The sequence below is a fragment of the Phyllosticta capitalensis genome (assembly GCF_038381095.1).
Source record: "Phyllosticta capitalensis strain CBS 128856 chromosome Unknown BKA78scaffold_7, whole genome shotgun sequence".
NCBI classification, from domain to species: domain Eukaryota; kingdom Fungi; phylum Ascomycota; class Dothideomycetes; order Botryosphaeriales; family Phyllostictaceae; genus Phyllosticta; species Phyllosticta capitalensis.
In genome coordinates this window covers 1,032,275-1,052,624 of record NW_027117445.1, presented here as the reverse complement: position 1 = coordinate 1,052,624, position 20,350 = coordinate 1,032,275, and the positions used below count along the sequence as shown (strand labels likewise).

The 20,350-nt window shown below is 53.7% G+C and overlaps 8 protein-coding genes across 8 annotated transcripts; 4 read left to right on the top strand and 4 right to left on the bottom strand.

Annotated features, from left to right (window-relative positions):
* Positions 1–45: 45 nt before the first annotated feature.
* Positions 46–2,348, bottom strand: BKA78DRAFT_372683 (uncharacterized protein). Its single transcript, XM_066892748.1, has one exon. The coding sequence runs from the start codon at positions 2,148–2,150 to the stop codon at positions 411–413; it is 1,740 nt and encodes a 579-aa protein (XP_066742642.1). The 5' UTR covers positions 2,151–2,348; the 3' UTR covers positions 46–410.
* Positions 2,349–2,850: 502 nt separating this feature from the next.
* Positions 2,851–3,963, bottom strand: BKA78DRAFT_297130 (uncharacterized protein; the record flags this gene model as incomplete). Its single annotated transcript, XM_066886722.1, has 1 exon — positions 2,851–3,963. One exon carries the CDS (start codon positions 3,961–3,963, stop codon positions 2,851–2,853), a length of 1,113 nt encoding a protein of 370 aa, XP_066742641.1.
* A 120-nt stretch (positions 3,964–4,083) lies between these two features.
* BKA78DRAFT_318718 (4-carboxymuconolactone decarboxylase-like protein) lies at positions 4,084–5,088 on the top strand. Its single transcript, XM_066888805.1, has 2 exons — positions 4,084–4,357; positions 4,407–5,088. The coding sequence occupies exons 1-2, from the start codon at positions 4,209–4,211 to the stop codon at positions 4,834–4,836; spliced, it is 579 nt and encodes a 192-aa protein (XP_066742640.1). The 5' UTR covers positions 4,084–4,208; the 3' UTR covers positions 4,837–5,088.
* BKA78DRAFT_381118 (high-affinity iron transporter FtrA) lies at positions 5,089–6,544 on the bottom strand. Its single transcript, XM_066892991.1, has 3 exons — positions 6,317–6,544; positions 5,826–6,271; positions 5,089–5,781 (listed from the first exon to the last, which is right to left on the bottom strand). Exons 1-3 carry the CDS (start codon positions 6,515–6,517, stop codon positions 5,280–5,282), a joined length of 1,149 nt encoding a protein of 382 aa, XP_066742639.1. The 5' UTR covers positions 6,518–6,544; the 3' UTR covers positions 5,089–5,279.
* A 443-nt stretch (positions 6,545–6,987) lies between these two features.
* On the top strand, positions 6,988–9,170 carry BKA78DRAFT_284943 (putative ferrooxidoreductase Fet3; the record flags this gene model as incomplete). The annotated part of the gene is made up of 5 exons (XM_066885694.1): positions 6,988–7,341; positions 7,391–7,885; positions 7,953–8,173; positions 8,220–8,581; positions 8,666–9,170. 5 exons carry the CDS (start codon positions 6,988–6,990, stop codon positions 9,004–9,006), a joined length of 1,773 nt encoding a protein of 590 aa, XP_066742638.1. The 3' UTR covers positions 9,007–9,170.
* Positions 9,171–11,341: 2,171 nt separating this feature from the next.
* On the top strand, positions 11,342–13,965 carry BKA78DRAFT_354309 (ferric reductase like transmembrane component-domain-containing protein; the record flags this gene model as incomplete). The annotated part of the gene is made up of 7 exons (XM_066891710.1): positions 11,342–11,505; positions 11,556–11,898; positions 11,948–12,330; positions 12,380–12,612; positions 12,659–12,711; positions 12,761–12,882; positions 12,927–13,965. The coding sequence occupies 7 exons, from the start codon at positions 11,342–11,344 to the stop codon at positions 13,963–13,965; spliced, it is 2,337 nt and encodes a 778-aa protein (XP_066742637.1).
* A 413-nt stretch (positions 13,966–14,378) lies between these two features.
* On the top strand, positions 14,379–15,906 carry BKA78DRAFT_297125 (uncharacterized protein; the record flags this gene model as incomplete). Its single annotated transcript, XM_066886721.1, has 3 exons — positions 14,379–14,454; positions 14,505–14,751; positions 14,808–15,906. 3 exons carry the CDS (start codon positions 14,379–14,381, stop codon positions 15,904–15,906), a joined length of 1,422 nt encoding a protein of 473 aa, XP_066742636.1.
* A 629-nt stretch (positions 15,907–16,535) lies between these two features.
* Positions 16,536–20,083, bottom strand: BKA78DRAFT_253737 (uncharacterized protein; the record flags this gene model as incomplete). The annotated part of the gene is made up of 4 exons (XM_066884845.1): positions 16,536–17,501; positions 17,548–19,491; positions 19,717–19,774; positions 19,821–20,083. The coding sequence occupies 4 exons, from the start codon at positions 20,081–20,083 to the stop codon at positions 16,536–16,538; spliced, it is 3,231 nt and encodes a 1,076-aa protein (XP_066742635.1).
* Positions 20,084–20,350: the final 267 nt, after the last annotated feature.

The following is a 20,350-nucleotide window of genomic DNA, read 5'->3' as shown; positions in this document are numbered from 1 at the left end:
CCGAAGACACACGTGCTGAATATCTCTTTCGATGGAAGGCATTGCAATCGTTAAGTTCTCTTTCTCAAAAAAGCGCCTCCTGCCAAGCCAAGCCAATTCCTCTGTGCCGTGTTCCTCAGCTTCAAGCGCAGCTCAATTTTTGCTTCGCTTTCTCTTTCCGCGTCAATCTTAGTCTCCTTGCGGTTCGTTGTTTCCATCTTGCTTGCAATCTCGACATCGCCCTGTCGAACCTGACCCTTACCCAGCGAGACATCTTCCCTCCTGCCCTTCGCTACCCAAACCAGCAACCGCGCTCTAACAACTGCGTTTCTCCGTCGATGCTTCCCCAAACTGTTTGCTTGCGGTGCTCCGCAGAAGATGTTCTTCGTCGCCAGTTTAACTCGATCTCCCACATCTAATCGTCAGTCTCCTCAACCCCCCAACTTCATCGACACGGACCTCTTGACCAACAGCGGCTGAGAGGCAGAAGCCATTGCGGAACCCGCGAGCGCCTTCGCATACGCATCGTCGTCGTCATCATCATCATCGCCGATCGTTAACACAGCAGGAGCAGATTCCGAACCCTCTCCTGAACGTCCCTTTTGCCGCCGTTTCCGCTCCGTCGTCTGCTGTGTTTGAGCAGGACGGGGCCGCGACAACGCGGCCAAACCGGGTCGGAACGGCGACGGGTACGGCGAGCCCGGGTGCGACGACTCCCAGCGCCGTAGCGCGAGCGACGAGGCGTGCGAGTGCGAACGGCTGGCGCTGGGGCGGCGTGGACGGGTTGGGATGCCGCCCGCGTCGTCGGCTTCGCTGGCCTCGTCGTTCTCTACGTCTGGGTCTGCGTCTTCCTCGTCTTCTTTTTCCTCGTCAATGTCGCCGCTGCCATGGGCAGAGGAAGACGAGGAGGCGTCGTCGTCGTTCGTGCCCCTCGAGTACACCGACGAGGCAGATCTGGATCGGGCGTCGGAGCTTGCATGGCTTGCCATGACGCTGCGACTGCGTCGATGCCTGGAAGACGGAGGAGGTGCCCCGTGGTTGAAGCTGAGGTTGAAGCTCGTCCCTGGCCGCTGCTGCATGGATGTGGAACCAGACCGCGAACGGCTGCTGCGCTGATTGCCATGGCGAGAAGAAGGTGGACGAGGCCCGTGAAACCTGTAAGACGACCGCTGGTGCGGCGGCGCTCCCACCACACGTCCGGAGGCATGCACGTCTACTTGCCACATGTCTTGGTAGCCGTGGCCGTGGCCGTGGCCGTTGCCGCAGCCGTGGTAGTTCATGGGCATCCCCGGGTATCCCATCAGCTCCAACTCGTCGTCGTCCTCCTCCTCACTCGTCATCGTCGACGTGGTCCTGCCGACGCTGGACGTAGACATTGATGTCGAACCCTGACCTCCTCGGCGGCTCCTCTGACCAACATCCCCCCGCATGCGACGAAGCCATCTCTCGGCTTCAGCGCCACGGAAACCCGCACCGTCATCCGGCTCGGGCCTCCTCTCGCGTCGCTGGCCTCGCTGCCAGACGTTGCTCTGCTGGCTCGTGGCGGCGAAGTCGCGCGGGCCGGCGGGCGGCGGCGTCATGCCGCGGACGGTGTAAGGGTCGTAGTCGGCTCCGTCATACGAGCCGTGTGAGTGCGAGCGGGCGCGAGAAGAAGCGCTCGCGTGGTGGTGCGGAGAGCGGGGGATGGAGAGGGAGGAGAAGAAGCGGTGGTTCTGATGGTGCGGACGCGGGTGGTGGTGATCAGAGCGATGCATGAGACGGTGGAGGCGGGCGCGCAGGTTGTGCATGTGGTTGGTGGTGTTGATTGTCGCCGCGCCGGCTGAACGAGGTCGAGCTGGCGCTGGCGTCTGTGGAGTGCTCGTGTAGGGTACGGTCGTGAGTGTGTTGGTGCTGGACTGCGGTCTCAAGGCCGCCATGAGTCTCTGGTAGCGTGACTGGCGTGGTGTCGAATCGGCACATGGCAGGGGGTGTTCTTGGGTTGGTGGAGGCATGCTGGACGACTGCGCGGGTTCGTTTTGTCTCGTCTGTTCCATGATGTCCGATTCGACGAGGCGGACAAGTTCAAAGTTGCTTTGAATGTGCAAGTGGCAAGAGTCGTTGCGGTGTGAGAAAATCAAGAGTGTCTGAGTCTGAGTCTGATCTGGAGGAGTGGATGAAGAAGCATCGTTCATGGGATTGAGCGCATCTAAGTAGCCTGCTGAGCCCCCTTGACTCCCCCAAACGCCAGGAAGCCGCTCCCATCCACCCCTCCGCTGGCCGTTTGTATGACCACAAGCGCATCGTGAACGCGGCAAGATCGTGTAAGGCGGTGAGTGCCTACCTGGCCGTCAAACGGAGAGTAAACAAGGCCTCGTGACGCATCTTCGCACCGCCTCGTCAGGTTACGATGGAGGTCTGGGTAGGCTCGATCGCGATTGCGCAAGTTGTTCCTTGGAAGCCGTCATCGTCGTCGGTCCTTGATTGTTGTTGCGAATTGCGTTTTGGTTCGGGCGTTCGGCTGAGGCTGAGCGGGGGGACCTATCAGAGCGCGCACGTGGGCGTCGGAATCATCGTGAAAGATTGACGAGATGCAGGAACGCGGGGTCCGACGTCGGCCGAGGAGGGGGAGCGAGCGGCAGTTGCGGTTGTGGCTAGGTATGACTGGACTGAGGGTTGACTGGCTGGTGCCTTGTGCCTTGTGCTCTGCACCATCAACCAGCAGAGGTAAACGGCACCTCTTGTCTGTTGCAAACGAACAGCGCATATCAAAAACATCGTCTTTTTGAGTTCAATGCTTTGGGGAGTCTCTTGTAAAGGTGAATCAGCCCTCTTCCTTGTCGCAAACAAACACCGAACGCCAGAGAAGATCTTGTTTGCGTTCCAAGCCGAGCTTCATGAGTCTGATGATGCTTGGGACAGCCTCTTGTAAAGGTGAATCTGATACCGCATATTCTCGAGCTCAATCGGATACTTTAATCCCTCAGGCAGCCGGAACCAGCGCGATTCGTCCTCAAGCGTCTTCTCCCACTTGCGGCCCTGAGTCGTCGACAGGAGCGTGTGGTCCAGGATCCAATGCATGGGGTACTTCTTCTCCGCACCGTTGAGTGTGACTGTCGAGTAGCTCCCGGGGCTGTCGACGACGAGCAGCTGTGCTCCGGTGGGGAGGGCTTCGGTCAGCATCAGCAGGAATCGCTGCGTCTTTGCCAGGGACGCCGTGTAGAGCTCGTTCAGGGTGAACATGATGGTCACCAAAGTCGCGTCTTTGAGCTCTGCGGAGAGTTGCTCGGGAGTCATGGAGAGGACGTCTTGCTGGACGAATCGCGTCTGGAAAGCCTCTGGTGCCAACAGCTCCTTGTTGGCTTCCTTCACTGCCGCGGACGCGTATTTGGAAAGCGGAGGCGGACTCGTAATGGCGCTTTGGAGGCTTGTGACAACGGGCGACCAATTGGCGATATCAATAGCGGTGACATCCACGCTCAATTTTGATGGGCCATCTTCTTTTACCTCTTCCGACAAGTTCTCTTGCATGAATTGCTGGGAGAATCCAGCGAGGCCTACAATCTCAGCGCCAGCGCCTCCACCGAGGCAGACTACTCGGAATTGATCCGTCGTTTTCCCAGGCTCTTTCTCGATGATGCGGTCATGAAGGTCGTGAAAAATTTGCGCGTAGCCCAGCGCTCTACTGGGGCTCCAACGCACCGCATATGCCTCGAGGTACTCATCCTTCCCAAAGGCTTCAAGGAACTCCCTGTTGAAAAGGTGCTGTTTCACTTGTTGCAGCAACGGCTTGACATCAGAAGCCAAACGCTCAGAAAAAGCATTGCGAAAAACGTTGAGCAGAGTTTGCAGCGAGCCGAGGGCAACAGTTGCAGTAGGGTCGCCGGGCTTTTCAGATGGCGTCGCTTGGTGTTTTGTTTTGTCCTGTTGCTTGGAGGCGGGACGGCCGCCTTCCTTCTTGGACTTGGAGGGTTGCTTTAGTCTAGCGGGCGCTTTGCCGGGGGCCATGGTTGGTGGAGGACGGGATGAAACGACTTCTGCAAAAATGCCGACAAGGGCACAAGGGTACACGCCCAAAGGCGGTCACCCAGCACCCCGCCTCCCGCCTGTCTTTCCCCAGAATTCCCACGGTCCTCCACCACAGTCCCGAAGTCCCTTGACTCACCTTCGGCTATGCGGCATTGCAGTCCCATCAAAACCCCAACTCGTTGCAACTTGCTTTTTCTTCACCTTTCTCTCTTCAATCCTCCATAATGCGCTTGCCATACGTCCCCAATCCCCCAAAGTTCGAGGACCCGGCCGAACAGGCTGTTCTCCGCCGCGTCCAAGAGCGGCGCGGAGAGAAGGGCCTGATCAAACTGGACCTTGCTCTGCTCCATTCTCCCCCAGTGGCAGATGGATGGTCAGCCACACCATCCGTGCACGGGTTGCAAGATGCTGAGTTTTGCCAGGAATTCCTTCATAGGCGCCATCCGCCAGCGTACCTCGCTCCCCACCTCCGTCCGCGAATTGGCCATCAGCCGTGTCGCCGTGCTCAACAAGGCATGGTACGAATGGAAGTCGCACTCGCCTATTCTCCGCGAGGCTGGCGACTTGAACGAGGAAGCTATTCAGGAAATCTTGAATTCCCCTCCTACGCATAAAGACTTGGGATCTGCATCAAAGCTTCCGGAAAAGTACCGTCTCGTCATGGCGTTCACGGATGCTTCGACGGTCGATGTGGCCGTGCCAGATGCCGTCTTTGAGAAGCTCAAGAAACACTTTTCCGATCAGGAGATTGTGGAAATCACCGCGACTGTGGCTGCTTACAACTGTGTCAGCCGTTTCTTGGTCGCTCTAGACGTTGGAGAGCAGAATGGCCAGCCGAAACCCGACTCTTAAGGGTGAAAGGTCCGAGGTGTGGTCCGGTTGGCTGGTTGTTAAACCTCCCCGCCCTACTTTCGATTCATGCTTGAAGAACACCATTTGATTGGGTGTGCGGGAAGTTCATATCAGTGATCTGCGTAGTATCTGGATAATGTTTGTACAGAGATACAATCAGGAGATACATTCAGGCACTATGGAGCTTTTCTGTCTTGAAAAGACGACAAAATCGAATTCTGCTCCTCAACTTCCATGCGCTCAAAGAATCCAGATCACTTCGTCAGATACGTCCCACGACAAGTCCATGAAGGACAACTAATCAAAACACATTACCCGTCGTCAAAAGAATTCCAGATACGAACAAGTCATTCAGTCACACCACCAGCCAAAAGACTTGCATCGCAGAGTCAGGTATCCGCCACCGTCCGAAAGTATCTTGTCAATTTGTGGCCGACATCGGATCAAACGCCTACCTCCTTGATTTGCGGAGCTGCTTCAGTTCCCTTTTCGTTCATCTCCTCGACGAGGCCTTGCTTGCGCTCAAAGTGATCGGAGCCACTGTCCTGGCTGGCCTTGGCGCTGGATTTGAAGCCCGGGTAGTGTCCCTTCGTCTCCTTGAAGCGCATCGTAACAAAGGATATGATGATGACCAGCCAGTAGAGGTTGTACGATACCACGGAGCCGTAGGTTGCCGAGTTTTGCCAGCCAAAGATGGAGTTGAAGACGCCCCATCCGCCGCCACCGTTGATGTAGGGACTGCAGCAGTTGACGTGCCAGACACTCTTTCGGATGTCATACGAGCCTGCACCAGCTCCTGTTTCTGCTGCATCGCCACCAATGGCTTTATTCCACTTGTCTGCCTCGAAGTACCAAACAGCTTTGGAGAATAGTCCAGCAGCGACGAGGTACAGAGCGCAGGTGGAAATGATGAGGAAAAGTTGCAGCGAGGTTGAGTTTCCAGACCTGTCGCTCGTTAGTATGTATTGAGCAGACAATGATGCACTAACCGGTAGAGAATCCATCCAACGGCGCAGCCGGCCACGATTCCACATATGACGGCCAACGGGAACGACTCGGCAGGCAGAGAGAGAGCAACACCACCAATATAGACCACCGCCTCTAGACCCTCGCGCAAGACTGTAACGAAAGGCAAGAGAAACATGGCATATTTCTCACACCACATCTTGAAGCTTGAGCGACCAGTCTCGGCAGAAGCCCTTCTTGCATCAAAGGCTTTGGCGAGCTTGACCCGCCATTTGTCTTGCATCTTGTTGACGCGGAGCAGAGCTGCACCCATGAGGGAGATGATGAAGGAGGCAATCAGACCGAAAGTGCCTTCCCAGATGTACTCTGTTTTGGCAAAATGGTTCTTGCCGACCGTGTACCACGCTGCAATCATGCCGGCTCCAACGCAGACGCAGATGAACAAGCCAAGAGCTGTACCCGCCCAGACCTATGATTGTCAATCATAACCTCTTGGATCAATTGGGTGATTTACCTGTCGCAAAAGAGATCTGTAAGTCGTCCTATCCGTCTCTGTTCCAAGGGTCTGCTTCAAAAACGCCAGCAAGACCGACACAATGATGGCAGTCTCGAGGCATTCTCGAAAGACGATGAAGAACACTGTCACTGTCAACACCACTAGTTGTGACTTCAGTTCAGAGGACGTACCCGAAACTGCAAACACGCTCTCTGACATCTTGTATCAATCACGGCGATCTGGAGGGCTGTGAGATACGATTGTTGAAGAGGAGGAGATGCAGAGGATCAGATAAGTAGCGCCAGGCCTGACAGGCGGGATATCCGCTTGACCACGACTGCAAATGCCGGCGTCGGCAACTAGCGGGCGGGCGAACCAAAACTATGGAAAGACGAGAGCCAGACCAGACAAAATCGCTCGATACTGGAGCTGAAGCCCCGCCGGACAACGCCGTGAGCGCCTCACTGGTTGGTACGACGTCGATGGACCCTGGCCGTACTACCGGTTGCAGCAATCATAGCTTGATTAAGCTTTTTGGCGCTGGCCTGGGCCGATAATCGCACCGCTTTAAAACCTAGATCCAATGACCATCTTGCCCTCTCGATCTTATCTATCGCATCTCTACCCGTGCTGCCATAGATAATCATCGATCCCATACCACCCCCTCTTCTCAGCACAGTGCTGGCCTCATGGCGTTCTTCTTCAAATTTGCAGTCGCCTCGCTCGCGCTCTTCTTTTACCATGGCTTCGTTGTCGAGGCGGAGACGGTCACGTACAATTGGAACATTTCATGGACGACCGCGAATCCCGATGGCATGCTCGAGCGGCCAGTGATTGGCATCAACGGGCAATGGCCTCTTCCTGTGCTCAACTTGACCAAAGGTGACCGTGTTGTTGCGAATGTTCACAATGGCCTCGGAAACGAGACTACTTCGATTCACTGGCATGGATTCTTCCACCATAACACCACTTTCATGGATGGTCCCCCGCACGTGGTTCAGTGCGAGATTCCGCCCGGATCGACCTTTGTTTACAACTTCACGGTACGCTTTGGCAGACCATGAACTCCTAACTGTTGCTAAGTGATCACAGCTGGACCAAGCCGGCCTGTATTGGTACCATTCTCACTCGAAAGGCCAATACCCTGACGGCCTTCGGCAGGCTCTCATCATCACTGATCCGGAGAACCCGTATCTTGGCCAGTATGATGAGGAGCTTGTCATCAGTCTGTCTGATTGGTACCACGATCAGATGCCCGATCTCTTGAAAGGATTCATCAGCGTCACGAACCCAACTGGTGCCGAGCCTGTCCCCAAATCTGCGCTCATGAATGAAACCCAAAACTTCGAGCTCCCTGTGCAGCCCGGCAAGACGTACCTCCTGCGTATAGTCAACGTCGGTGCATTCGCAAGTCAGTACTTCTGGATTGAAGGCCACAACATGAGCGTTGTTGAGGTCGACGGCGTCTGGACGAAGCCCAACGAGACGAGCATGATTTACCTCACCAGCGCTCAGCGTTACAGTGTGCTGATCACGATGAAGAATGAGACGACCACAAACTACCCAATGGTCGGCAGTATGGACACGGTAAGTCATTGTCCTTTCTCTCAACCTGGTTTAGGTGCCGTCTTGTTGACAAAGCTAACAAAATTAGGACCTGTTCGACAAAATTCCCGCGGACTTGAATTGGAACGTGACGGGCTGGCTAGTCTACGACAAGCAAGGACACAGACCGCAGCCTCATGAGCTCGAAGAATTCGATCCTCTTGACGACGTCTACCTTACACCGACCGACGGCGTGGAGCTTTATGAACAGCCAGACCAAGTGATTGTGCTCAACATGAGCATGAACAACCTTGGAGATGGAGCCAACTAGTAAGTCTATTCCTGCAATGTACCGGTCGTATTCTGACACAAGCAGCGCATTCTTCAACGACATTACATATGTGTCGCAAAAAGTCCCGACCCTCTATTCGGTCATGACTACGGGCGACGCAGCCTCCAATCCCGTCATCTACGGTCGCGATACCAACTCCTACGTCCTCCTCAAAGATCAAGTGATTGATATTGTCCTCAACAACTTGGACACGGGTAAACATCCATTCCATCTCCACGGCCACAATTTCCAAGTTTTGTACCGCAGCCCCGAAGAGGAAGGCTTCTTCAACGCAACGAACACAACGTCTTTCCCAGCGGTCCCGATGCGCAGAGATACCTTTTGGGTCAAGCCGACCGGCAACTTCCTCATTCGCTTCAAGGCAGACAACCCAGGTGTTTGGTTGTGTAAGTTTACCCCTTGACCCCTAGATCTTCCTACAGCCCCCCAATGACTTGCATGCTCCTGCTAATTCGGGCGGGCGTTGGCAGTCCACTGCCATCTTCAGTTCCACTTCGATGCTGGCTTAGCGATGACGTTCGTCGAGGCACCTCGGGAAATGCAACAGAACTTGAAGATTCCCCAAAACCACTACGACGTCTGCAAGGCCAGCGGAGAGCCTGTTGCCGGCAACGCTGCTGGAAACACGGTAGACCTGTTCGACTTGACTGGCGAGAACAGATCAGTGGACCCATTGCCTGCTGGCTTCACGGCAAAGGGTGTTGTGGCCTTGGTCTTCAGCTGCATCGCAGCATTCGTGGGCTGTGCTGCTGTTGCTTGGTACGGAGCTGCACCGCTAGGCGTAGCTCCAGTAGTACCCAGCCCACAGTGATCAAACCACAGAGATACTCAAGATTGCACCAGCAAGGAAGAAAAGTCGGAATGGTGGACGATATCCAAAGAGTGTTTGATGCGGCGTTTTCCTCAAAACCCTTCCAACATGTCATGTTTCTGCACGGTAGCACCTGTAACTCCAACTAGCTTAATTTCACGTCGCAAGACCTTCGTTGTCACAAATGCGAGTCTGGTTCTAGCGTTCCTGCATTGCATGCCCATGCCCCATTCTCGAAACCGCTTTTTGCCTTTGTTGCATGCACTTCCGCACCTTCCCTTTTTGGACGCCCCTTCCCTGAGCATCCCGCGTGCCTCTTACCCGATTAGGTTAGACTTTCCATGACCCACTCTCCAAGGCTTGGCCGCAGAAGTTGTTGCAACGCCAGAGAGACAATTCCCATCTCCAAAGCATGTGGAAAGGGAATACTCAAGTGCCTGAGCTATGAGATTTCGTTTTTTTTTAGCATTCTTTGCATTCTCACAGGATCAGCAGTCGCGTGGTCGCGACATCTGCTCCTAACTTAGCCTCGCTCGCTTGTTTGCGTCGCACCCACAACTTCTACTCAACCTCGGTCTCTTCTGACACTCAACACTCTCCGACCAAGCACTGGCGCCTAAGCCCTGGGAAAATCACCAATCCTGCCTTCGCATACTCCGCCACGCTTTTCTGCCAAAATCATCTCGAAACGCTCTCGAGCCCGGTCCACACATTCAGGCGGCTACGCTGTGGACCCTGATCTTGGCGCCAAAGACACGATGCGGGGACATGGGGAGCATTCATGCAGCTGAGGTGAGCTGGGCTGTCGTACCGTGTCCAAGGGGAAACTGACAAGGACAGGGAGCATTGGTCGTAGTCGCGTAGAGGATCCGTCACCGCTTCCCACCACCTTTCCTCCTCTCCTCCGCCGCCTTCGACATGTCGCCGGCCAAGACGCTTCGTCCCGTAGCAGCAAGCCACGGCCGCCGCATCCCACAACTTTCTTGGTCTGGTAATCAAACCAGCGCTTTCATTGTGACAGGGCGCCAATACTGCGACATGACAATCGAGAAACGAGCTGTGTTGGGACTCAATTGGCCTGGGGTCCACGGATGATTAGCATGCAAGACGTTCTGCACGCAGTAGATCTCGCTCGGGCCAGGCAGCCAGAAATACCAAGCTTCACCAAGACGCCGGGATGGCAGCGCCTTGTGCGCAGTCTGGCAGCGTGAGGTTCTAGTGCCCACAAATGTTGGACCTCATTCGGCATCATCTCAAATCCATCGCGCCTCGAGAGCAACGTCAGCCCAAAGACGAGCTACGACGTTGGGCATCCTGCCGCAAGTCCTCAACGGGTATTGGTTACACCTTGATGGGTTTCAAAAGAAATCTTGAACTCGGTGCTGTAGCCAAATTAGCGAGCACACGACTACAGCACAACTGCTCGCTGCGCCCTGACGTTGAGGGGGTTTGAGTGCTCTCTGTTGGCCTGGTCAAGGAACTGGTCTTTTCCCATGCTACAGAATATGCAGAGGGGTTTGAATGGCCCTTGGCGGCTTGTTTCTCAACCGTGAAATTTTTCCATGCCCCACAGTCTATCTCCTCCATGTGCCAGAATCTACACTACGAACCACCAAGCCTCGGTTTATGGAGAAATCTGCTAAGATTCTGTCAAGACTTCGATCGATGGTGAGAATCAAGCTCAGGAAGTGGCTGAGTATTCAGTAACTTGATCAGCTGCATCTTGGGACCGTTTCGAAATGCCATGCTGGTGACGAGAGGGGCTCAACTAGTTTGTTGACGGACCTATGCATGAGGTGTAAACGTTCCAAGTAGACCGACAGTTCAGGCGGCTGCTAAGCTTGGCCAAGACATCTAGTACACACCAGCAAGCGATCCCTCAGCTTTACCACCACGTTCCAAGATCAAGCACTCTTACTCGCCAACACGCGGTGCAAGCTCCAAGTATTTGTGAGAATTTGCGTACCAAACAGGACCATCCCAGTGTCGATCACCGATATTCTTCCCAACCAACCCACTGTTCATACCCGCTATTCTTCCTTATCTGCGGTTAGATCCTTCACAGGCGGCCTGATTCGGACTTCTTCCCTGCGGCTGGCATGACAATCAGTTATGTTTTCTTGGCCTCCCCACTGTCATGCAGCACGACGATTCCAGCCGGCTGCACTGACTCGGGCCCATCGAGATCCCCAGGTCCTCTTATCTGATCGTTTCCTACATCAGGCCATGGGCGGAAGGTGTTTTGCGAAGCAATTCCAAAACCCCGAGGAAACCCAGAGATCAAGACGTTTCTGTGAAAACCTTTTTGCTCTTGTTATCTCTACCTTGTTCGGAAATGTCTACCAGGGCATACTATTTCGCCATTTGGGCGTTGCTTTGGACCAATACCCTGGCCAAAACTCTCAAAGCGACAGAGCCAATTGAGTTTTGTTTCTACTCTGTCTACCAGGGCTTGAGTCCTTTGACCTGGTCTAACAACAAGAACAATGCTTCAGAAAGGTCAGTATATTTCTCGAGATTATTATTTTGTCTTCTAACACACATATCAGTTCAGTCCACACCAATGGCCAACCCAGCTCGTCCCTCTCTGTCCATTCGACCAAAAAGTCCGAAACGTCTCCATGCATCAACACGATTGAAGTAACGTCCTTGTATGCTTCGGCAAAGGAATATTGCTCTGAAAAACAAATTGTCGGAGGGATCCAATTCTGGAAGAAGATGTGCAAGCACAGCAACAGCACTCTCATGGACCTCACACAGATTTCTGCAAAGACCTCAGACTCTTACATCAAAGGACTCGGAAAGGTAGACCCAGAACGAAACAAGTCATCGGAAATCTCAGAGCCAGTGGTGCTCTCCAAATCGTACTTCAATAGAGCGTACAGGACCAATGTAAGTTAAGATTAACTCCATACCAGAGTCGATGACTGACACGAAGAAGACCAAAAAAGACATATTCATTCCCGACTGCAAAACATTCGGCTGGATTCTCATGGCATATTGGGGGGCCATCGTGTTCTTTGGAATCTTGGCCAACCTCTTCAATCAAGTACGGTTCAAGCGCCATGAGGCTGTACCTGTTGACGCAGAAGGTGGTTCTCCGACCAAAAGTCCGGGCACGATATCTGCCTCTTGTTCAGCTATTCTCTTCTGGCTTCGCAAGCATCTGATCATCCCTGCGACGATTGGAGATTACCACAACCAACCATTTTACTGGTGCACCATTCCCAAGCGACTGGAACTACTGGTCTTGTTCGGCTTCTGGGCGCTGACGATGATACTGTCCTTTGTCAAGTACGACATTGTTTTCGAAGGCAACATCTCGTGAGTACGATCACCCTAGGTTCCAAAACACCTACTGACATGGATGTAGAACGCCAAACTTTGCGCAGCAAGTTTGGCAATATTCCGCGAAGCGTACAAGCGTGCTGGCCTACGCCTTGCTACCCTGGATCTGGATGTTTGCTGGACGAAACAACATCTTCATCTGGGCCACTGGTTGGAGCTTCCGCACATTCAACATTTATCATCGGCACATCGCGAGGGCTACGACATTTCTTGCTATCTACCATGGCGCCGCTTACACCATTACCTACGTGATCTATGGTCAGTGGATTGCCGAAATGTGATGATCATCTTGCTGACTTTTTAGCGCACGAGTACAAGACATCTTTGGAAGAAAATTGGTTTAGGCTTGGAATAGTGGTATGTGTATCGTGTTTCTTGAAGGTCAATAAAATACTGACTTCGAAAGGCTCTCATCGCTATGAGCATTTTGGTAGCATCGTCCAACAACTGGGTTCGCGCCAAATTCTACGACTTCTTTTTGGTTCTTCACATAGTGCTAGCTATTCTTGTCACAATCTCATTATTCGTGTAAGTGTCCACTCCTGACGGGATACTCAGTCTAATGTTGCTAGTCACTCGTCGAAGTTCGGTAACGAGTATGACGGGTATCTATGGGCCATTGCCGCCATCTGGTGCTTTGATCGCTTTCTCCGCGTGGTCCGCGTTGTGTACTGCAACATCCACGTTGGCTTCAGCAAGAAGATCAACAAAGGTACCTCGGCGGTGGCTACGTACAGCAAGGAGACCGACGTGATCAGAGTCGACATTGAACCAGGATCCTCGCTCGTCAAGCCCGGTCCCGGTCAATCATACTATCTGTACGAACCTCTGCGGTTCAAGTGGTGGGAATGTCATCCCCTCAGCCTGGGTGCCTACACCACATCCGCCGGAACGTCTCCCATAGGCCCTTCAGCTGAGAAGGACCTCGCTGTTACAACCTCTCGCCCCAGACCAAGCTCTGAGTACGAGTCTTCAACTGTCAATCATACGCTCACTTTCTGGATTCGCCCCTATACAGGGTGGACTCGTCGCCTGCGCGACCAATGTCTCGCCTCACCCTCTCACACCATCAGTCCCATCATTCTTCTCGAGGGACCTTATGGACACGCTGCACCCCTTCATACGTTTGATACTGTGGTACTGATTGTCGGCGGAACGGGAATTTCGACTGCGGTCCCATATATCACTGAGCACATGAAACGCACGACCGAAGGGCGTACACGAACGCGCTCAATCAAGCTTGTCTGGACAGCGCGGCAATCGGCCTTCATACAAGACCTCTGCCGACAAGAACTCAGTCCAGCAATGCAACGTTCAGACTTTGAGGGCTTGTTTTGGGCTTCAAGGGATGAGGCAACGGCAGGCGAGGAGAAAGATGAAACCCTTGACAAGGCGCAGTCGCAACCCTCGATTAAGATCACCCAGGGTAGACCCGACATCCAAGCCTTGGTTGGAGATATTGCGCGTGATGCAGAAGAGACTGGCCGGAGGGCGGTTGTGCTGGCTTGCGGGCCGGGTGGTATTGCTGATGAGACTCGAGCGGCGGTTCATGTCGCCCTCAAAAATGGTTGCCGTCATTTGGAGTATGTCGAGGAGGCGTATGGCTGGTGAAGGGAGAACAAAAATTTGGGCAAAATTGCGCCTGGTCGTTGCAAAAAGCGTAAGCTGTGTCATTCGCTCGCGCTGTCGCTCTCTTAGTCTAGACCACAAAATCTCGCGACGTTTTCTTGGGCTGACAATTGCGTCGATTCTTCTGTGACAAGGTACTTGTCGAATACTCCGTGGGAGGAACGAAGGAGAGATTCTTGGAAGTCGCAGACGTCGACTCTCGCGGAAGGAACAAATGGAACCAAGGAAGCCATCGAACACCGTCCTCGACTCATCATGAGAAACACATAACCAAGTCATCTTTCGATTGATAGACGGTGCGACATTACGGTACCCAAACAAGCGTTCCCCCATTATTCCATTCCTCTCCCTATATTAAAGCGAAGCTCCCCTCCGCTCTCAACTGGTATCTCGCCATGACTAGAAACGCAATCATGAGGCGTGAAAACACAGCCACGCCAGAAAGCGACATGATGCATGATCCGAACGAAAGTGAGTGGTACAATTGCCATTGGCAGTATTAAACGCTAAACAGAAATCAGTCCGATTCATGACCCCAAGAAATATTGGAGCCGACCCGTTTGAATCACCTCAAGACTCTGAATCACCTCAAGAACTTGACCCACAACTGCTTCCACACACGAACGGGCGCAATTCGACTGAAGAGCGTTTGACCGATGCTCAACTCGCGGAGGCCCTGAAGCGCTTGGAAACCGCTGATCATGGAAATGAATGGAATGGATACGTCGACAGTGCGAGCGGCTCTCCAAATGGCCCCGCCGAAGACCAGTAAGTGCTACTTATGACCAGTGCCGAGCCAAGCTCATTCTGACGGCCACTTACAGAGTCTTGGAGGATAAGCTCATCAGAGACAAGGTCATAATTTCCGTCATTCACTCAGACGTCTTTTTCTTCTTCGAAAGGGAAATTCTCAAGAACTGCTCCTCGGGGCGCCTCCGCAATTACCTGGCGAAACTAGAGCCAACATCGCCACCAATCATTTGGCTGCAGTTCGAGGAAGATGAAGAAATCACCTTTTACATGCATTGGATGATGCGTAACCCAAGGTGCATCAACAATAGCTTCGCGCGCGAATACAAGGGCACCATACAGATTGATTGGGAGGCACTCTTGGATTTCTACCGCCTGGGCTGGCGGATGCGAGACCCAAAGTTCCTGAACTTCATCATCGACAAGTGGATCGATGCTCAAGACCGGAAATTCTTTTGCGCCAGCCTGGCAAAGAAGATCTACGATGAGCTGCCTCAAGACTCGCATCTCACAAGGCTCTATGTCGAAACGTGGGCCACGGCTAGCAACCATTTTTGGATGAGAATGACTATGGACGGCCTCGAGGGTCCGCAGGAGTTCAGGGAAGACGTAATCAAGGTTCACAGGCTCTTGAGGCAAAAGTATCCCGGAGGTGTTCCCCCCAACCTCAAGAATTGGAGATTCCGGCCCCGATATTACTACAAGTTTCCGCCGAGGGAGGCTGTTGCTCCAGAACCGAACGGCGTCCAACCACCGGCGTCCACCACTGCAAGCCAGCCCGCTGCTCCAAGATCCAACGGAGTCCAACAACCGGAATCCATTGCAACGACCCAACTCCCAGTCCGGAGCCGACCCGAAAATCCAGCAGCAGCCGTTCAAAGACCCGAGCACCCGCAAACTCAGGCCCCAGGACCGAGAGGCCCGCGTCGACCGGGTGAGTTCCGACCCAGAAGCGCTCGACGAATGGAGGCCGACTCGTCGCGGCCAGAGAGGTGCCCCAGTCCAGACGAGGAATCCGAACTCGAACTTGTGCGGCGTACCATGATGTTGCGCCGTCAACTAGACGAGCATAAAGAACAGATGCACCTCAAAGCCCTCGAAGAAGAACCCGTGCCTGAAGAAGTTGCCAGGCGGTGGACGTCAGGCACTTTCCGACGCCTCTTTAGTATTTGAGTGATCCATGCAGTTTGCTGGAAGGCACGTGTTCTGAGCGACGGAGCATGTCTGTCAACTGTTTGGGGCTGTCAGCGGTAACGGAATGGTGGGTTGCTTGGATGATATCCGTGGCGGATCACGGTGACTGATATTGATAACTGTCGAGTTTTGCGATAGCTTATTGTGTTCATCAGTATAGCGTTCGTTTATGCAGAAATACTGTCCTTTTGCTTCAAAGGGCCCCAGTAGGCCACAGAAAAATTGAAAGCTTTGAGCCCTCGGGCGAAAACATTGCGCGAGCACACAGAAATCATGGAAATCAAAGGGCAGAATCGGACACATGTGCCTCGGAGCGTCCAAGAACTTTGAGACCATATGACTGTAAAAGTATGATGCTCAACATGGAGTTACAATGAGCAGTCACAGTCACGACTGATCTTGTCACTCACTGATTCTCAGGGAGGTCACGACATGATGGATAGGCACCCATAGTCTTCAGTCGGGTGCATAAGGGTCCGTAATTGCCATTCAATTCACTAGACTAAAACGCTCCAAACTCCAAACAGCGCTAACAAGCCACAACAATTCAGGCACAGGACATACACAATTTGACCAACCCACTCAAGACCAAGGCAAAGTCAACGCTTTCAGAAGCCCCAAGACTGCAGCCAGTGCTCCATCAGCTTCCCGTCAACAGCCTTGAGATCGCGCAAGCACTCGCTGTTCTCCCGAGTGTGCGTCGTGTCCATCTCGGGCAGCGCGCCGCCTTCGACCTGCAGGCCCTCGTAGAAGTCGACAAGCTTCACACCAGGCTTCGCCGCAATCTCCTCTGGCGTCAAGGGGACGGCCTTGAGTGCCTTCAACCATTCGCTGTACTCCACCGCCCTGATGTCCTTCTCCTGCTGCTTCTTGTAGAACGCGACCACCGTGGGTGCGAGTTGACGCCAGCTGACAACCTCGGGGTTGGAGACGTGGAAGACGTCGAGCAACTTGCCGGCGGCGGAAATCTCGTCGACGCCATGCTGCAGGCGGCTGAGCGACAGCTGCACGACGGTGCGGCCGGCCTCGTCCATGGGCACCCAGTCGACGGCGTCGGACGAGCTCAGTGACGCCGGCACGATGCCCATGTTCTTGCTCGAGTGCACCAAACTTGGCAGCCACTCGTGACGGTTCCAGACGCCCTTGCTGCGTGGGCCGCCGAGCTGTCCGCAACGGATCAGGCTCGAAGGCACGCCCGACTTTTGCGCGGCGGCTGCCAGGATGCGGCCCGCAACGTGCTTGCTCTCACCGTATCCTTGGGGTAGCGGTACACGATCGTCTTCGAAGTATCGTTCGGGGACGGGGCCCTTTTCGGAGACGGTGGACGGATAGTTGCCGATGGAGGCGATGGAGGAGATGAAGAAGATGTGGGCGCGGTGGGCGGAGCGTACGGAAAAGTCGACGACATGGCGCACACCCGCGAGGTGGGTGGGCTCGTATGAATCGAGAGCCTGGTTGAAGTCGACAGCCCAAGCGTTGTGGATGAAAGCTGTGGTCTTGCGGGCGAGCTCGTCATACACATCCTTGGGAAGGCCGAAGTCGGGCTTGCTAAAGTCGGTGTGGAGGAAGGTAACCTGTCGTTATTAGAGAATTGTGGCTCGGTTGAATGGGTGGTCATACCTTTTGGAAGTCAGGGGTCACATCACGTTCGGCGAACGACTTGGCCTGGCGGGCTTCGGCGTCTTGGGAGCGGTTGAGACAAAAGACTTTGGCGACATCGGGAGAAGCAATGAGATCCTGGAGGATGAAATTTCCAAGTGCACCAGTGGTTCCAGTGAGAATGTAGGTGTGCTTCTGAGGAAGGGGCGCTGCACGTGGCACGCTCGCAGCTTCGGGAAGGTGCGCTGTGAACTTCTTTACCGATTCGGCCATCTTCTTTTCGCGACTGACTTCTTGGCCGCCAGCACCCGACAACTTCTTGAGCAGCGCCGCAGCCAATTTTTCCACGGATGGATTCCTGTAAATGTCCCGGGGGACCACAGCGGCGTCGCGACTGCCCTTTTCGTTTCCAGACTTGAGTGCAGAGCTCAAGGCACTGGAGAGAGCCATGACCTGCAGCGAGTCGACACCCAGATCAAAGATATCCATGTCATCTTCGAGCTTGTCAGCAAATTCGGCACTGCCCTGAAGACTGGTCAGGACGAGCTTGAACGCGTTGCGCAAGAATTCCATTGTCGCAGGCAGATCCGAGCTCTTGTCAAACTTTCCAAGCTTCTCCTCAAAGCCCTGTCCCTCGTTCAGGTACAATGCGTCAATCTCCTTTTCGTAGAGCTGAACCGTCATGCGTCTCTGGATGGAGCCCTTGGCAGCACGCGAAAAAGGCTTGTCCTTCCTGGTGAAGCTGATCTTGTTTTTCCAGATCTGTGCATGCGAGGGGGCGTCTTTGTTAGCCTTTTCGACGACAGGCCAAATGTCGTCTAGGAAAGCGGTCAAATCGCGTGTGCCCATTCTTTCCCAGTCGGGCTCGATGAGAAGAGCGGGTTGGAAGCGGCCCGCACCCACGACCAGCGCCCCACGGATGTCTGTATGACCTTCGACAGTCTTTTCATAAGTGACGGGGTTGAATTTCTCGCCGTTGCTGAGAACCAGGACGTCGTCCCTACGGCCCTTGTACTTCCACAAGCCTGGCTTCGTAGGATGTTCCTCGAAAAGATCCTTGGTCCTCCATTCCTGGATATCCGGAAAGGTGTAAAAGACGCCGAGGTAGCTTGGATGGGAAATGGGCTTGATGACACACTCATGCAGGCCCTCGCCTTGGCCAGCGTCTTCCATGACAATGCCGGAATGGGGCGACCACTCAAAGTATTGCCAGTCGTTCAGGTCGAGGTGGTGGAAGTTGGCAATGAAGCAAGCTTCCGTCGAGCCAATAAGGGAAATGAGCGTCGTCTTCTTGATGATCCTGTCACCTGCGTCCTTTGCCAGTGGCGCTCCAGCAAAGAAGACGTATTGCGCAGTCGATAGACCCTCGAGACTTCTCTCACTCTCGCTCATGTCTTCGAGCATTGATGGAGTGAAGAGGGTCGACCAAGGCTTCTTGTGCAGCATGATGTCCGTCGCCAACTCGGCGTTTGGCATCCTCCCTGGGGGCGGCAAAACAAGTGGTCCTGAGTAAATCGATCGAAGAATGGTCATGATTCCCATGGTGTGGAAAAACGGCAGCATGGTAAAGAGAGCCTTGTCGTCAGACATGCTTGTCGCAATGGCGTTTCGGCGACCTGGGGGAGCTGGCATGTACTTTTGATGATCAAGAGTGTTGAGCCAGCCTCTCGTGACATAGATTGGCTTGGGCAGTCCAGTACTTCCCGAGGTGTGCAGGACAAGGACTTTTTCAAACTCCTTTTCAGGAGACGGCTTATCCTCTTCATGAGACGCGTATCGCCCCTTGGCACCCTCAGAAACCATCTCTTCAAAGGACGGAACTTGGAAGCCACGCAGTTCGGAATTGGACGTGAAGGCGTTGAGATGCTTGTCGACTCCCTCAGAATAAAAGAATTCTTTGCAGCCAGTCCGAGCAACAAGGTTTGCCTGGCCATCATCCGAGTTTCTCAGCGATGGAAGCAGAGCCTGTGACCCATTAGCTTGACTGCTCGTGATCGCCAAAATTTCAGTCATCACCACATTGGGCTGATGAAAGGATGTGAACTCCACGCAGGGCTGTTTGAACACCCCTGAAATCTACTTCTGGGGACATTGCAACCACTATTTTCGTCAAGAGGCACACGAAGGTGTCCAGTGCCACCTCTGGTGGAGTTGACATTTCTTTTGCCGCCAATCGGATTCACTGCTTACCTTGTGGTTGGTCTTCATTGTGGCCAGGATCACGACAGTATAACGAATATCGTTGACACTGAACAACGTCAGAGGCATTCCACGGCGGCGTAAAGCTCACTCACCCAAGATAAGCCACAGTCTCTTTGTCCTTCCCAACACCAATCTTGTCTTCTATCCAACGTGCCAATCCATCGACGGCTTGGCGAAGCTCTTGAAACGAAACATCCTTCCATTCGCCATAGATATCGTTGGTCAGGGGAACAGAAACCCAAGTCCGACCCGGATCAGAATTGGCGGTATCGTCCACACGGCGAGTCAGAATTGCGTCGGTAAAAGGGGAGAGGCCAGCGCCTTTGACTGGAGCAGCGTTTCCAATAGAGCCCATTGTGAGGTATGCGGAGGTGATGGAAGACGACAAATGTGATTATTGATCAAAAGAAGTCCAAAGAGGAACAGAAAAATTGGAAAGTAGAGTAAAGTTTTGATACAGAAAAGGGCCTTGCTGGTGTCAGGTTCAACACGTCCTGAAGCTCAATGCAGCAGTTGCCCAGGAAAGACTCAGAAAGACAGAATTGATATATGTCGATTCCGGATATAAGGCAGAACGCACACAACTCTTATTTCCAGATGGTGTTGGTCGGGAAGGCTTCCA